The following is a 17,781-nucleotide window of genomic DNA, read 5'->3' as shown; positions in this document are numbered from 1 at the left end:
TGAGAAACGTCTGTTGACATTACCTCTTTACTCATACACTTCCAGTGTGTTCTGCTGTGAATATTAATCCATCAACATATGTGGTCACCTACCGAGCTCCTGGTCATGACCTGTCTGCGGTAAGACTCTATCACATGGCCCGTCATCTTCCTTTCCAACTCCATTGTCTACTTCAAAATCCATGAGGCTGAATCACCCAACACTCTAGCCTCTTATGTCTTTGAATCTTCTACTGCAGTAATCTGTTCTCACTCTACTTTAGCCACTCACTAACACAGTCACAATCTTGGCCTTCTCTTCAAACTTTTGACTCCAAAGATCTCATTCTAACTAAAGCTCTTCTCCTTCCAGTTCACTCCCAAGACCATTATTTGCTGAGAGCACCCGTCCACAATGCCACCACTTTCTCATCTAGCATCACAACCCCTCAAGTCCTTACTCCCGTCCTCATCTCACTTACCTACAACCCCTCTCTTACACCTGCCACCTCAGCTTCTCCAGCCCTCTGCTATTCATACTCTGGTCTCCCAACAAGGCTGGAAGCTTCTTCTGCCCCCTTTCTCAGAAGATGACAATGCCCTAATTATTCCAGATGGGATAACTACTTGTGCTGTCATTAACGGGAAGTATATTAACAAAACCAAGAAGGTTGGATGATGTGATCTCTAAGGTTTCTTCCTATTTTATAACAATATATTACCTTTCTTCTAAGATTTCAAGAAGGCTCCCCATCCCATAACACATCATCTTTCTTCTAAGAGTTCAAGGAGGGACTGAATAAAAAGTGCTCACTTCCTTGGTGTCATTTTTAGTATCTGCAGACACGGGTACATTTATGAAGGAGAGCCTCACCCTAATGTGATGATCCCCTGAGCCTCTGGCAACCTATCAGTACTTACATATCAAAATTCTCCCTGAGGCCAAGATGGAGCTATTTCTTACTATCTCTGCTCCAAAAGAGCTTATGACAGTAATGTGACAAAATAATGAGTGTGTACGGCCAACATTATCACACTTGAAATAAACGTCACCTATATATAAAGGACTTGTTTGTGATCATTTAATTCAACCAGATAAATGATTATATATTTTAAAAGTTTGTTTCCTTTTCTCATGAGTAAATAAGTAGATAAGTAATTAACACAAGTCCACTTCCCTAATGAACACCCTTAAATCACACCACCAGTAAAATGAGCCTTGTGTGGGACTACAAAAGTATGTTAAGATCCTGGGCACCCTCCAATAATGCCACATTGTGACACACTTTTCATAAGCAAACCTAATTTGATATTCTGCAAAAACCTCCCACATTAAATATAACAGCCTGAAAACTCCAAGGTGAGGACTAGACACAGCTGCTTTAAAAATAAAAGGCTAGACTTTCACAGCTAAAGAAACCAAACTTCAGAAAAAAAACATGTATTTTTTTTTCTATAACTATAATAATACTCTATTGAAAGAGTATTTCTCCTCCATCTAGTTGATACTTCAATGTGACAGAATATTTGTCGGACTCTGAATGAAATCTTGCAAAGACCTATTCTATCAAACAAATTATCTAGCTATACAATCTGCTAGAATCTAGACATTTAGTTTTATCACAGATTAAAATGAATCTGCCCTTGGTTATTGTAGTGGTTAAGCCCGGACAGCCGGCTTTCTTTTTGCAGTGCAAGTGCTGCTTTAAGTTTTGACAGCCTAGGCCTTCACTTCAAAGATGACTATCTCGAATACACACAATGCCAGCCACATGACTAAATAAAGAGCCAGCCCCTCCCCTCCCCCCAATTTGTTTTAGAGATCTTGGTTGATTTTGAAAACTGATCAGGTGGACAGGTTGCGTCTTTTCTTCCTGTGCTTTTTAAACTCATATTCTTATTTTTTAAATTCACCAAGAAAGAGTGAGCCCATGAAGCCCTAGGCCTCCACCCTCCACCCTAATAAAAGCAGAACCCCAGCCCCACACTTTCATCCTACCCACAACCTCACTGTGTGGCCCCAGGTGTGCTATGTGCTTTCTAAGACCTGTACCTATAAATCTTTTTTCCCCAAAGTTTCCTGATGGTTATTGCTAAGGGTGTCTTGCTATTATAATAAGAACCACAAGGGCCAGGGCAGCCCCAATACTGATTATCGATAGGCTGAGACCAGCATGAAACAACTTATCTTCCACAATCCCACTCCCATTCTATTAACCAAAGCTACAAAGTAGGGCAAACCAAGAGGTCCTATTAATGTGTTGTTCACTCAACCAAGACAGATGAGTGTTTTTAAAAATTAACCCTTGTGCAGTTAGAAAATACTGAGACAAATGAAATAAAAACGCAACATACCAAAACTTATGGGATGCAACAGAAGCAATGCCTCAGAGGCAAATTTTATAGCTAAAAATGCATAAAAAGAAAAAAGATTTCAAATCTACAGCCTAACTTTGTGTCTTATGGAACTAGAAAAGGAGCAAAGAAACCCACAGCCAGAAGAAGGAAGGCAATAATAAATATTAGAGCATAGGTAACTGAAAATAGAGAACAGAAAAACAATGGAATAATCAATGAAACCAAAAGCTGGTTCTTAAAAAAAAAAAAATCAAAAAAATTGACAATTCTAGCGGGACTAAGAAAAAATGCAAATAATTAAAATAAAAATGAAAGTGTGAAAAAAAAGAAATGAAAGTAGGAACATTATTACCAACCTTATAGAAATGGTAAGGATTATAACAGAATACTAAAAATAACTATAATCTAACAAATTAGAGAATATAGATAAAATGGGTAAATCCTACCAACAAAGAAACTACCTAAAATGACTCAAGGAGAAATAGAAAATTGCAACAGACTTAAACAAGTAAAGAGACTTGACTCAGTCAAAAAATCTCCCAGAAAGGAAAAACCCAGGACCAGACGGCTTCACTGGTGAACTCTACCAAATACGTCAAGAATGAACCCCAATCCTATTCAAAATCTTCCAAAATACAGGAGAGAAAACTTCCTATCACACACTATGAGGCCAGCATTACCCTGATGCCAAAACCAGACAAAGACACCACAAGAGTATCTCTTATGAATACAGATGCAAAAATCCTCAACAAAATACCAGTGAACCCAAAACCAACAGTACATTTAAAAAGATTACATACCATGAACAGAGGGATTTATCCTAGGAATGCAAGTGTGGTTGAACATAAGAAAATGAATCTGTATAACATACACTAGAACAATAGAAAAAAAAAATCATACCATAATCTCAATAGAGGCAGAAAATCACTTACCAAAACTAACCACTCTTTCAAGATAAAAATACTCAGCAAACTAGGAACAGAAGAGAACACCCTTAACATGATAAAAGACATTCATGAAAACCCACAGGTAATATCACACTCAATGCTGAAAGATGAAAAGCTTTTCCTCCAAGCTCAGGAACAAGATAAGGATGCCTGTTTTCACCACTACTATTCAATATTGTACAGGAAGTCCTAGCCAGAGCAATTAGGCAAGAAAAATAAAGACTTCCAAAAAATAAAAAAAAGTAAGTAAAACCAGCTCTATTCACAGATGATATGATCCTATTATAGAAAATCCAAAACAACATACACACACACACACACACACTACAAAAGAGCTAATTATCGAATTCAGGAAGTTGCACAGTTATAAGAGCAATATGTAAAAATCAGTTATGCTTCTATACAGCAGAAATAAATAATCCAAACAGGAAATTAAGAAAACAATTCCAGGGGCGCCTGGGTGGCTCAGTCAGCGGAGCGTCTGACTTCAGCTCAGGTCATGATCCCGTGGTCTGTGAGTTCGAGCCTTGCATCAGGCTCTGTGCTAACAGCTCAGAGCCTGGAGCCTGCTTCGGATTCTGTGTCTCCCTCTCTCTCTGCCCCTCCCCTGCTCATGCTCTGTCTCTCTCTCTCTCTCTCTGTCAAAAATAAATATTTAAAAAAATTTTAAAAAAAGAAAACAATTCCATTTCCAGCAGTATCCAAAAGCATAAAATACCTAGGAATAAATTTAACCAAGGAGATGAAAGACTTGACCCTAAAAACTACAAAGGATTGCTGAAAGAAATTAAAGAATACCTAAATAAAAGGAAAGACATTAATGTTCATGGCTTGGAACACCTAATATTCTTATAACAGTAATACTCCCCAAAGTGATCTACAGATTCAAAACAATCCCTATTAAATTCCAATGGCAATTTTGTGCAGAAATGGAAACATGGATTCTCAAATTCATACAGAATTGCAAGGGGCCCCAAACGGCCAAAACAATATGAAGTAAGAAAAAGTTGGAGGACTCACCATTTCCCAGTTTCAAAACATACTACAAATTCACAGTAATCAAAACAGCATAGTACTAAAATAAAGACAGGCATGCAGGCCATTGGAATTGAGAGTCCAGAAATAAACCCAAACATCTATGGCCAACTGATTTCCACAAGAGTCCCAAGACCATTCAATAAAAACAAGATCAACAAATGGTATTGAGACTACAGGACAACCACATGCAAAATAATGAAGTCAGATCCCTTCCTCACTTCATGTACAAAAATTAACTCAAAAAAGGGGTGCCTGGGTGGCTTAGTCAGTTAAGCGTCCGACTTTGGCTCAGGTCATGATCTCATGGTTTGTGGGTTCAAGCCCCGTATCAGGCTCTGTGCTGACAGCTCAGAGCCTGGAGCCTGCTTCACATTCTGTGTCTCCCTGTCCCTCTGCCCCTTACCTGCTCACATTCTGTCTCTCTCTCTCTCAAAGATGAATAAACATTAAAAAAAATTTTTTTTAACTAATTGAAAATGGATCAATGACCTAAATATAAGAGCTAACACCATAAAACTACTAGAAGAAAACACAGGGGTAAATCTTCATGACCTCGGATTTGGCACTGGATTCTTAGACTTGACACTAAAAGTATCAGCAACCAAAGAAAAAATAGGTACATTGGAATTCATATAATGAAAATCTGTGTGCATCAAAGGGACGTTGTCAAGAACCTGAAAAGAAAAGCTACAGAATGAGAGAGATATTTGCAAATCATAATATCTGATGAAAGCTTAGTATCCAGAATTTATAAAGAACCCTTACAACTTATCAACAAAAAGACAAACAACCCAATTCAAAAATGGGCCGAGGACTTGAACAGACATTTTCCAAAGAAGATATACAAATAGCCAACAAGCACGCTGTTTAACATCGATGGTCATTAAGGAAGTGCAAATCAAAATCCTAATGAAATACCACTTCCCACTAGGATGGCTATAAAATAGAAAATAAATAAATGTGAAATACAAAGCGTGAAGAAATTAGAACCCTCACACATTGTCAGTGGGATATAAATGGTGTGGCTGCTGTAGAGAACAGTTTGGTGGTTCTTCAAGAAGTTAAAAACAGAAATACATATGACCCAGGAATTGCACTCTTAGGTGTATACCCCAAAGGATTAAAAACAGATACTCAGATACTTGTTTAAAAATTTGATCACAGCATCATCTGCAACAGCCAAGCGGTAGAAATAGCCCAAAAGCCCAACAATAGGTGAATGGGTAAGTTGCTTAATTATTATAAAATTATCATGTTTTTAATTCAGCCATAAAAAGGGAATGAGTGCTGATATTTGCTGCAACTTGGGATTTGAAACCATTCTGCGCAGTGAAGGAAGCCAGTCACAAAACGTAGGATTCCTTTCCTATGAACTGTCCATACTAGGCAAATCCACAGACAGCACATGAGTGGCTGCCCGGTGACGGAGAAAGGAGAAATGGCAAGTGATTACTTTAGGCGAGTATGAGGTGTTATTCTGTGATGATGAAAAAGTTGTGAGACTAGAAAGAAGTGACAGTTGCACAACATGGTGAAATGCACTAAATGCCACTGAACTGCACACTTTACGATGGTTAACTGTATGCTGTATGAATTTTGCCCTAATCAAAAAGTAAATCCGAAACTTAACCTAATCTTGTGCTTTACGTTTCTTCTAGACCGACGTACACTCTTGGAGTTCTTCCCAACTGTCTCCCAGCAACTTGAAGAAACAGGTGTGGATTCTCAGGTCTTCCAATCTCAACTGACAGCAGCACTAGACGTAGCCGCACAGCCACAAAAACCAGAATCCCTGACCAGTCTTCTATTCCTTTCTCACGGCCAATCGATGGATCTGTCCACTGCTCCCCAACCCTTTCCACCACTGTGGCCCAAGCTACTCTCAAAACACACCCGAACCACTGCGGCCATTACTAACTAGTCCTCCTGATTTCTTAGGCTGCAAATCTGATCCCCAACCCCTCCTAAAACCCTTCGATGACTTCTCCCCTCTTCCACTGCCCTCAAGCCCCTGCAGGGTCTAGCTTCTGCCTGCTTCTTCTGCAATCAGCAAATGCCACTCCTTATGATCTAAGCCCCGGGCATATAGAATCTCTTCCCATTCCTTCCACACACCTCATTCTGCCCTGTCTAGAGGATCTCTCTCCTTTTGCTGACTCAACTCCTACTCATCACCAAGAGTCACTTCATCCAGGCTTGAGTCAGATTCCTTTGCTACAAGCTCTAAAGAACTATGTTCCTTCCCCTTGAGCACTTAGCTCGATTATAATTATACATTCAGAACGTGCCTGCTTAATTCATGCTCGTCTCCTCCATTAGGCTGTAAGCTGCATGAAAGCAGAGATCATGTCTGTGCTGTTTCACTCCCAGACCCCAACACAGCACCCAGCACACAAAAAATTCTATCAATAAATGTGTTCAGTTTACTGATACTCCAGCTCCAAACCCCTTCCAATATTAAAAAAAGAAAAGAAAAACAATTTGGTAATCTAAAATAAGGAAGGTTAAAGATATAAAGATGAAAACTTTCCCAATATGCAAAAATGATCACTCCCTGGGAGAGGAACAAACCTGTCCCCCACATAGAACTGGTGCAATCTTAAGGATTTTCTGAAGATGCTGTGTTGTTATCCCTGATAATACACTCACAGCTCTTCTGGACTGTTCGGTGGTTCTGGTCCAGTCCCCAACTCAGCCCACTTTGCTGGCGTGTTGTTGTGGTGCTGCTTTTGTGCATGTGAAAAATGTAAAAATACACATTCTCTTACCCCAGGGAGCACAGAAGCTGTTTGAAAGCAAGGATTCCCCCACCCCCATCCCTTTCTTTTAAATCTTAACAGGCATATCTGTTCTACTCAGAGCTTAAATTGACAAGGAGCATGAAGACAGTTAGCAGACCCAGAAATTAAGATGGCGGACTTGTGAGTGGGGAACAGTCCTGCCGTGTAGGAAAGAGGCTGAGGGACAGAGGAGAACCTCCCAAAGCTCCCCAGAGCCCGCACCACTCACTCCACGACCAGTCTGAGGTAACATCCCCACTCTCTGCTAGGACTGGTCGTGAGCCAAGCACAAACACCCACATGCCCTGGATAGGACACCTGTCCCTACTTGTGGAAAAGATGTCCACAGGGCAGTTTCCTCGCGGCCTGCATGGAGTCCCAGCAGATGGCACAGTCGTCATTATTGACAGCCAGCTCCTCTGGAGTTGCAACCGCAAACCTGTAAGAGACGAATGCACCCAGCAGACAGCTCTGTCAATTCCACACACGTTCACAGAGTGCCACTTTACAAACTTCGCCCTTCTGACACCAGTTACCCCTTCTGACATCTTGTTCCGTAAAACATTCCCGACCATCAAAAACATTACACCTGCTTTCTCTTCAGAGCCCACTGAAGCAGAAACTAACTTATACACAGAAACTAACTCTGTCTTAACAACAGCTCCTCTTAATTCCTTCCACATAACACATTAGCTAAAAATGACCTGAGAGAACATTCTAGGCAAACCCCCCAAACAGCCAAACTGTTCCCCTGGACACAAAAAGGATACCCATTAATCTCACATTGTCAGGCTTGGTTACCCTCAGGTTGGTGAGTGAGTCCCTCCTCTGGTGAGGTTAAGAGCGTGTATGTACATAAACACACACGAGTAAGGATAAGTGAGACCCACTTCATAAAATAGAGGGCAGAAGCCCAAGGAAGCCTCTGCTTAATATAGTGATGATAAAAATATGACACAGTAAGAACCACCTAATATTTATTGAGTAGCTACTACATACCCATAACTGTTCTAAGTATGTTACCTGCATTATCCCCAGATCCCTCCCAACAGTTCCAAAAAGAAGGCTCTGCTATCACCCCTAGACAGGAAGCAACTGAGGCACAGAGATTTAAATTAAGTTGCCCCCAAATCACACAGCAACTACGTGGGGATCCACACCCAGCAGTCTTCCAGAGCCTCCACTTATTCTCCTCACCATTCTGTAAATAGCTTACAAAAGCAGTTCTCATGTAACCTGGGATCTGTTACTATGAAAGATCTAAAATGAGTGCACTTGGGCAACATCAGCTCAGGCTCGCTCACCTGGCTTCCATGTTCCCAACCACAACGCAAGTAGGTCTTGTGTCGCCGGATCCGACGCTGCACTTCGTGGAACAGGTAACGTAGCTGCATAAAGATGACCAAGCTGGCCATGGATAACCAGATGTTGCCAAATAACTGAACAAGAAGGAAAGAGAACAGAATACACCATAAAATGAATGTGAACTTGCTAGTGACGAAGGTTAAGGCGTGCAACAGAAGCTCTTACTGTTGGAAAAGCTGAACTAGAACAATCTTTTGGGAAGCAAGCACATAATTTACCTCACGACCATAAACAATGCACATGCTCTTTGGCCTAGCCATTCTTTCACCAGCTGTCTTTTCTCAGGTACTAATCAGAAATTTAAAGCTTTAATGCACAAAGATGTCCATCCATGCAATTATAAAAAATAAAACCAGGAAATGAGCAAAATGTCCAGTAGGGAAATAGGTTCATATAATGTATAATATATAGCCACTAATTACATTATTATAAAGTTATATATAACATTATACTGTATTTTATGTATAATCTTTTAAAGAATATTACATGGAAAAATAAGTGAAAAAGGCAGGATAAAACTACCTTAAAAGAACTCATATGTGGGGTGCCTGAGTGGCTTAGCCAGTTAAACAACTGACCTCTTGATTTCAGCTCAGGTCATGATCTCACAGTTGGTAAGATCGAGCCCCGTGTTGGGCTCCAAGCTGACAACCTTGGAGCCTCTTTGGAATTCTCCCTTTCCCATTCTCTCTGTGCCCCTCCCCTGCTCGCATCGCTCTCCCCCTCTCTCACTCAAAATAAATAACAATAAATAAACTTTAAAAACACTAACATGTGATAAAAAAAAATTATGTAAAGATGTAAAATAGGAAACAACTGAATACATCTAAACAGCCATTACGAAGGTTAGTTAAATCATCATACATCTATATGATGGGATTTTATACTGAAGGCATTAAAATGGTTTAGAAGAACTGTGGCTAGGGGCACCTGGGTGGCTCAGCCAATTAAGTGTCCAACTCTTGATTCGGCTCAGGTCATGATCCCAGGGTTGTGGGTCAAGCCCCACGCTGGGCTCCATGCTGAACATGGAGCCGCTAGGACTCTCTCTTTCTCTCTCTGGCGCCCCCCCTTGACCCCTCCACTGCTCACAGCTCTCACGTTCTCTCTCTGTCTCAAAATAAAAAAATAAATAATAAATTTAAAAAAAAGAACTGTGGCTAGCACAGGACAATAGAGATAATATATTAGCTAAAAATAAAGCAAAAGTGAACTGCATGTCTAAAATATGATCTCAATTTATGACTGGATATACCTGAATATAAAAACAAAATGTTAACAGTATCTTTGGTATTTGTTTCGGGCGAGGGGATTAAACAACTATACGTGGTTTTTTTAAATATGTTTTCAAAAGTTACTTTCAAAAATCAGACTTAGAACTGCTCTGTGTCAGGGCACCTAGGTGGCTCAGAAGGTTGAGGGCTGACTTCGGCTTAGGTCATGATCTCATGGTTCGTGGGTTTAAGCCCACATTGGGCTCTGTGCTGATGGCTCAGAGCCTGGAGCCTGCTATGGATTCTGTCTCTCCCTCCCTCTCTCTGCCCCTCCCCGACCTGTATTGTGTCTCTCTCTCTCAAAAATAAATAAACATTAAAAAAAAAAATTAAAAAAAAAAAAGTCCCGTGTTGGGGTGCCTGGGTGGCTGTCGGTTAAGCATCCGACTCTCTGATTTCAGCTCAGATCATGATCTTGAGGTTCCTGAGATCCAGCCCCATGTCAGACTCCCTGTGCTGACAGTGTGTGGAGCCTGCTTGGGATTCTCTGTGCCCCTCGCCCACTCATGCAGCACATGCTCTCTCTCTCTCTCTCAAAATAAGTATTTAAAAAAAATAAAATAAAATGGTACAAGCACTAAAAGAAAGAAAAGAGAAGAGAAGAAAAGAAAAAGAAAAAGAAAAAGAAAAAAGAAAAAGAAAAAGAAAAAGAAAAGAAAATGTCCTGTGTCTAACCCAGTAATTTTTAAATGCAACTTTAACAGGCTTATAATTCAACTGCCCACTAATACGTTGATTCTCACCATCACTGAAGTGTTAACCATTGAAAACAGAGTTTCAAATTTCTTGCACACTAAGTAAAATGTAAACAACGAAGTAGGAGGAATTAAGTACAGGTGCTTTCTTTTTATTGTAAAGACAGATAAATTTATGAATCCATGAAGTAGCTAACACTGCAAGAGCTCCCATGATCCCCTACAAAGTAACTGCTACATAGAAGTCATAGAAACTGTAGCACACTTTCTAATTTCATATTAGAAGAAGTCTCAGTGACTTAGTCAGTGGAGTTAACCGAATGTCCTAGAGGGACAGCAAACCCCTCCTCTGGCCGGGCTCCAGCCGAAGAGGCACGCCATTGCTTTCCACCTGGTGGCAGAAACACAGAGGGGCGCAGCTGCATTTATTTTATGGTCTTTACATCCTTATCCACAAATGGTGCATTGCTATGAACTAACCAGGGCTTCTGTTTCTAAAAACCTTTGCTCTCTGTTAGAGCTCCTTCTGAGGAAGCTTACCAACATGTGAATATGATGCCTGAGGTCCAGGGACAAGAGAGTGAGTTCCATGACAAAATCTGTGTAATACACATAGGTTCCTTTTCCTTCCCATGTCCCTTCATTGTTGAGGTCCCAGAGGTGAAATTACATATCTGCAATGAACAGGGAAAAATCTTTTCAGTAATTACTGTGACAATTTAATTTGGCTTAAACATGAATAGTACAGTCACATTTGTATAGATTTCATTCAGGTCATATCTTAAAATCAGCAGTATGAACAGACCTCGATCACCTCCTTCCCAAATTTCTACTCACCGTAAAATCACATGAGGCGGTCCTCACTGTCACAAGAAGAGACATAAAGAAAGGTATATTTTTTCTTTTTAGTAAATTTGTAACTGCTCAGGCCAAACTTACTTTTACAAACAGATAAGAGACAAGCATTTCTCAGTTCAATTAAAAAGCAGCTTTATTCAAGGGACATTTAGGGAACTGACGAACGTGGTCAGAAGGTACAAACTTCCAGTTACAAGATAAGTAGGACTGGGGATGTCATGCACAGCTATTTTTTACCTGCTTCAACTACAGTTTTACCAAGTATTTTTTATCTGCTTCAAATTTCCACGGAATACTTTCATGACCTAGAAACCCAACTTTTAATTAAGCTTTTCCTGTTAATAGGTGACAACCAATTACACTTGTCCATCTCCTGGGGAGGCCTTTTACAATCTTGAGGTTCTGCTAATGGTCTGACGATCACTTCTATTTATACAGCAGTAAGTCACCATCATCAGTCCACCTCAAAGGGCGTCTGAATACCTGGTGACCCTATACCCCGAGCATAGTTTAGGTACCACAGTCTGAGATAAGTACCTGCTCTCGACATAACACTTTGTGCGCATCCCTTTGCCCACACAGAAGAACGAAGGAAATAAAAAATAAAATAAGCCCTTTGTAGAACTTTGTATCACAGAAATTGATATTTAAAAAAGTCCTCTTAAACTGCCAGAATAGAACTATTACATTGTTTGAGATCTGGAAATTCCAATTTATAAATAGAAAGTATTTTACAAAGAGAAATACTATAAATATAAAAATATGATTAAGTTTAAAACATGAAATCTGTAACATGATAAATTATCTTAAAAAATCAATACTAATGACCTAAAATAAGGGCGCCTGGGTGGCTCAGTCGGTAGAGCATCTGACTTCAGCTCAGGTCATGATCTCACGGTTTATGGGTTCGAGCCCCGCGTTGGGCTCTGTACTGACAGCTTGGAGCCTGGAGCCTGCTTCAGATTCTGTGTCTCCCTCTCTCTCTGCCCATCCCCCACTCGCGGTTCTGTCTCTCTCTCTCAAATAAACGTTAAAAAATTAAAAATAAATAAAAATATGTACTATAGTATAATCCAATAGGCCTACTTATGTCTTATTTTTAAGTATAACCTTTTCCAAAGTTTGGCCTAATATTAAAAGTAAAGGTGTCTCAGTTCTTAAGTGTCTGACTCTTGATTTTGGCTCAGGTCATGATCTCATGGTTTAAGATCAAGCCCTGCATCAGGCTCTATGCTCGTGGAGCCTGCTTAAGAGTCTCATTCTATCTGCTCTCTCTCCACACACACACACACACCACTCCCTCTCTTAAAAAAAAAATGCAAGAAACCAGAGTATCATGCAAAATGGTGATTTATAATAAAATATATTTAAAGCAAATTAGTAACATAAATCAGTGCAAAAAAACTTTTAAACAGATATTTTCAAGAGAAATATACACATGCAGAAACTATTCACTAGAATTGCAAATGTTTTTACTAAATACTTAAATGCTCCTTTCCTAATTTTACTTATACTACATTATATTCTGAAATCAATGCTATTAAGCAAAAAAAAAATTTATTTGTTCATATTATTACTTTATTTTAAAGTAAACTCTACCCCCAACGTGGGGCTCAAACTCACAACCCTAATCAAGAGTCACACACTCTAACCAACTGACCCAGCCAGGTACTCTAATAAACTTGAACCTATTCCTAACAAATTCCCAAACAGTAGTTCAAACTTAGTGTTTTGATATTAGTTAATTAGCTTTAACAATCTATTGTTTCATTCTTTTTCATTAATAGTAACAATTATGGTAAAGATAAAGTATTTTGCCCTTGGCCTGAGGAAAAAAGCAGATATAGCAAATGAACATAAGGACATCCAAAAAAATTTTTCTTTTTTTTTTTTTTTTTTTTTTTTTTTTAAAGCTTATTTGAGAGAGAGAGAGTATGCGTGCCACACCACCAGGGTAGGGACAGAGAGACAGGGAGGGAGAATCCCAAGCAGGCTCTGCATTGTCAGCATAGAGCCCAATGAGGGACTCAGACTCACAAACTGTGAGATCATGACCCTAGCCAAAACCAAGAGTCAGATGCTTACCAACTAAACCACTCAGGAGCCCCCCAAATTTTATTTCTAATGAAAAAAGCTGGTATTCAAAAGTAAATTTAAATATACATGAATATCTCAGATTATCTTCCAAAATAAAAAAAGAACTTAGTTATGTTATTCTGTAAAATATTTGTATAAATAATTTATGTCCTATATAAAAAAAACCAATTATAGAGTATTTCCTTTTTAATCACCACCAATCAGTGTTCATTACATCTGAGGGGGAAATAATGCCCTTCCTACTAGGGAAGGATGGCACCTTGGATGTCACCACGGCCACCTCTGGAACCTTAAACAGTTCACTGCACCCGCTATCCCTGTTTCCCATTCATAAACAGGAATAATAAAATGATCAATACACATAAGGTATTCAGAGCAATCCCCAGCATACAATAGGCACTATAAAAATGTTGGCAAAAATATTACTTTATTACGTTGTAGCAAGGATTACATAAAGTAACACACTTTTTCCCTTCAATATCAGTATCCACACAAAGCAAGGATTCAAAATATGCTTGTTAACAACAAAAGACCAAATATCCATCAGTCACTGCATGAGTGAAAATAACCTGACAAGGATCCTCTTGCTTCCTTGAAAGTATACTGGAATATGATCAGAGCAAAAAACCTGCATCCACATCTTACCTCTGCTGCCATGAAAGCCGTGTATGCATCCCGTGGGTGTAGCCTGTGACACAGCAGACAACTGCTAATCCACAGCAAGAAAGCAGCATCGCGATCACAGAGACAGCACTCGCCCATGGCTGCTCATGGGTGTGGTGGGGGAAAAGGAGAGCTGAAATGTACAAACAGGAGAAGGAAGCTCATTCTTCTTCACTTCAGTGTTAAGCTTCACTGAGAAACTCAAGGTTAATCTTGGTGTCCTTTGCTCAGGAATCTGTGCTTAGCTGCGTGGCCATAAGCATTCCCACTAACAGACAGTCAAAATTCTCCAACCAACCGAAATATGAGTATGAGCTGATATTTAGAGATCTGTATCACTTAATTTACAGAAAGTAACATATACATTATATTTTATCTCAAATTCTCCAGGATCCTCCTACCAGTGGGATTATAAGCCTCCCCAAGCAATTTCCAAGGGATATCATTCTCTTTTTTCAACATTCAACGGCACTCCAGATTGCATCATGTTCTGTTGTGTTTCTTTCTGGATCTTGCTGTAGAGCCCTCCTCCTGAACATTCACTTTGGAGAACGTTCCTACAGTGTTTAGGGCTGGGACAGCAGAAATGTAATCCAGGTGCAGAGGCGCCTAGATCACAATGCTATGTTAATAGTATACAAGGAGAGGCCACAGCCAGGAACAAAAGGCTGGGGCTGTGGACTCTGAGCAGGAGGGTGGAGATAACAACCAGTTAGGGAGGTTGGGCGCTCCTGTTCTTGACCCCTTAAACGGCTTTCAGACTGAGATGAACTCACACAGAGGTGCAAGGACCACCAGTCCTCAGGGACCAGGGGCAAATAAGGCCCCGGAGTGGGTTTAGCTGAGGGGCAAAACTGTAGGTGAGATTTCCCCAGGACCCATGACATTAGTTTGGGTGCCCTCAGGAGTGTGGGTTCGCCTGCACAGCTCTGAAGTGGAGAGGCAGATCTTGTATCCAAGAAGGATTCGCTTCTCTCCCGGACCCAGGAAGCCAAGAGAGCTAATTGAGTCCTGGCCCAGGGTTAGAAACAGCATAAACCAGTCAGTAGGAAAGCTCCAAGAATTAGAGGAAAAAAATGGAAGGAGACTAGAACAGAAATATCTGGAAGACAGCTGCTTGTTTTCAGTTTATATATTAAGCTTTCCTTGAGCTGTGATCAAAACAGTTTGTGTAGGTGAACTGGACCCCCACATGGGCTGTAACATAATATGCTATTGGGTAGGGGAGGAGACATGTTCCTACATTCCTTGGCTGCTGCAGGAAGTCCCTCAAGAAACAGGCAGTGGCTACCTGATCAAGGAACCTTGCCTGGAGACCTCCGTGGGACATGCCCTTTATGCTCATTCATCTTACACAATCCAAACCTGGCAAACCTGTGACTAACAAGCAAAGAGCATGGCTAAAAACTCACATATTCAAACCGGTCCTTGCGAGCTGAACCATCAGATGCAGAAATACAAGTCCAGCAAACCAGAGGCACCACATGACCACCTCTTCCACTGTTTGGCATTCAGCACACCAAAAATGAAATGACTTGTAGAAAATAAAAATTCCAAACTTGTCCTTGAGGTGCTGAAAAGAAAAATATTATAAGGTGAGTACTATTACATCTAACTGATTGACGAGGAGTTAACATAACAAAAAACTGGCCTCCCTGGAGAAAATATTCTACATTCAGCTTTCTAATGTTTTCCACAAGAAATTATAGGTAAAGAAAAAAATAAATCCTCTGAAGAATAACGCTAAGGCTTCTAGAAAATAATTTGTAGACTCTGGGATTGTAACCCTGTCAGTTATAAAATTTAGCCAGTAAAAGGGAGTGATACTAGTCTAGTACCTTGTATATTAGAATGATATACTTCCGACACAAAATTTAAAAAATGGTGAAGGCTACAAGTATCATTTTTAATACTTCTGTTCTCTTGGACTCTTAAACAGTAGAAAAGATTAGGTTTTTTTTTTAACACCTTTTTGATTAAAAAACAACATATGCTCATTGGCCAGTCTATACTCAATAGGAAAAGCAAAACAAAAATGATGCCTTAGCATTTTTATGCTTTTTTCTTGTCTTCTTCCTAATGTGCAAAAACAATTTTGTACATTGCTTTATTTCACTTATTGTGAGACCTTACCAATGTCAGAGAATAATCTGTGAATACACCATTTTGGTGTTACAGGTAGACAATAAAAACAACTTCGTTCAAATACTGTTGGATAGTGTGCAATATCCAAAAATAGTGCAATGAATATCTCTGCAGGAGTTTCTATTTCTTCAGCATTATGAAATCAAGGGTGACAAATGTTTTATGGTTTCTAGTAAGTACCATCCACCTGGTTTACAAAGAAGTTAAGAATGTACTGCTCCTGGGAGCACGGGAGAGTACATCACCTACAGGGAGGATAGCTAGTTTTTAAAATCTTCACTACCCTGGGACACCTAGTGGTTCAGTCAGTTAAGTGTCCGTTTTCAGCCCAGGTCATGGTCCTCACTGTTCATGAGTCTGAGCCCCACGTTGGGTTCTGTGCTGACAGCTCAGAGCCTGGAGCCTGCTTCAAATTCTTTGTCTCCCTCTCTCTCTGCCCCTCCCCAACTAATGCCTGCTCTCTCTCTCCCTCTCTAAAAAATAAATAACATAAAAAAAAAATAACTAAAAAAAAAAATCTTCACTACCCTGAAGAAAAAGGGCAACGAGGGGAGTTTAGCCACCAGATATAAAATATACTATCAAGCCATCTGTGGGAGGGGTAGGAACTGAGGAAAGAAGAATGAAATAGGACTTCTAAGTACATTTGTATAAATTGTTCTGACCATTTGTTTCGCAGATTCAAACAAATGAACAGAAAACAAGCAAACTGAATAGAAACAGAAATAATGGAGTCTGAATGTATAACAAGTGAATGACTACAGAGAGAGAAGAATACTTTTGAGAACTTTTACACACTGTACTCTATACATTTGCACAGAGAACAACTGGAACTAGGAATCTTTGGTGAAGGCTTGTTTTCAGATCTGGCACAGGTAAGTACAAGGTGAACCCAGGACATCTTATGCTGGGTTTTGAATCTTCACCCCACCATCTATCTGCTGTGCAATTTTGGACAAGTCCTTAACATTCCAGTGCTTTGGTCTCCCCATCCGTAAGATGGACCTTATTACTCCGGGATCACAGAATTGTGGGAGGAACTAAACATGTGTACTGTGCTTGGACATGTCCACGGTAGGCTTTTAAAAAAATTCCTTGTTCTAAACCTCCATCCATTTTTACCCCGTCTTCAATATTCAGTGTCTTTGCCTCTAACGTGACTATTTTATTGAGCTTCCTTGAACCACCTACAGAGCAAACCTGTGTCAGTTCTGCAGAGTTTCTAACTCAAACTGGCGCCTGATAAACGCCCCTGGATGACATTCGTCAAAAAATAAGTCGTCACAGTGGTGAGAACACCATAATGGCATAATGTGTATAGACATTTTGAATCACTGTGTTGTACACCTGAAACTAATGTAACATCGTGCGTTACCTATATTCGAAGTTTTAAATAAGTAAATAAATGAAATGAAAGATGTGATGTCTACCGAAAAACTGAAAGTAGAGTAATAAATGTGTTCATTACCTCTAGGAATTGTAAAAGTCTCTGTAATGCTCCAAGGTTATGTTTTCTGTAAATTTTGAACTGATATTTAACATTTTAGAAAAACAAAAACCATAGATCAGGTCCACTGGTGCCA

The 17,781-nt window shown here is 39.8% G+C and overlaps 1 protein-coding gene across 1 annotated transcript in view; it reads right to left on the bottom strand.

The window, feature by feature from the left end:
• AMFR (autocrine motility factor receptor) overlaps positions 1-17,781 on the bottom strand; it is a 43,534-nt gene that overhangs the window by 14,974 nt on the left and 10,779 nt on the right. Inside the window, 10 exon segments of the mRNA XM_030298041.1 lie at positions 7,430-7,540; positions 8,406-8,428; positions 8,430-8,540; positions 10,976-11,130; positions 11,284-11,315; positions 14,037-14,055; positions 14,058-14,132; positions 14,135-14,186; positions 15,466-15,485; positions 15,488-15,626. Of these exon segments, the coding sequence (XP_030153901.1) occupies positions 7,430-7,540; positions 8,406-8,428; positions 8,430-8,540; positions 10,976-11,130; positions 11,284-11,315; positions 14,037-14,055; positions 14,058-14,132; positions 14,135-14,186; positions 15,466-15,485; positions 15,488-15,626 (737 nt within the window).

This window comes from Lynx canadensis, chromosome E2 (genome assembly GCF_007474595.2).
Source record: "Lynx canadensis isolate LIC74 chromosome E2, mLynCan4.pri.v2, whole genome shotgun sequence".
In the NCBI taxonomy this organism is placed as follows: domain Eukaryota; kingdom Metazoa; phylum Chordata; class Mammalia; order Carnivora; family Felidae; genus Lynx; species Lynx canadensis.
The sequence above is the reverse complement of the archived record's forward strand: the minus strand, read 5'-3'. Positions and strand labels throughout refer to the sequence as shown.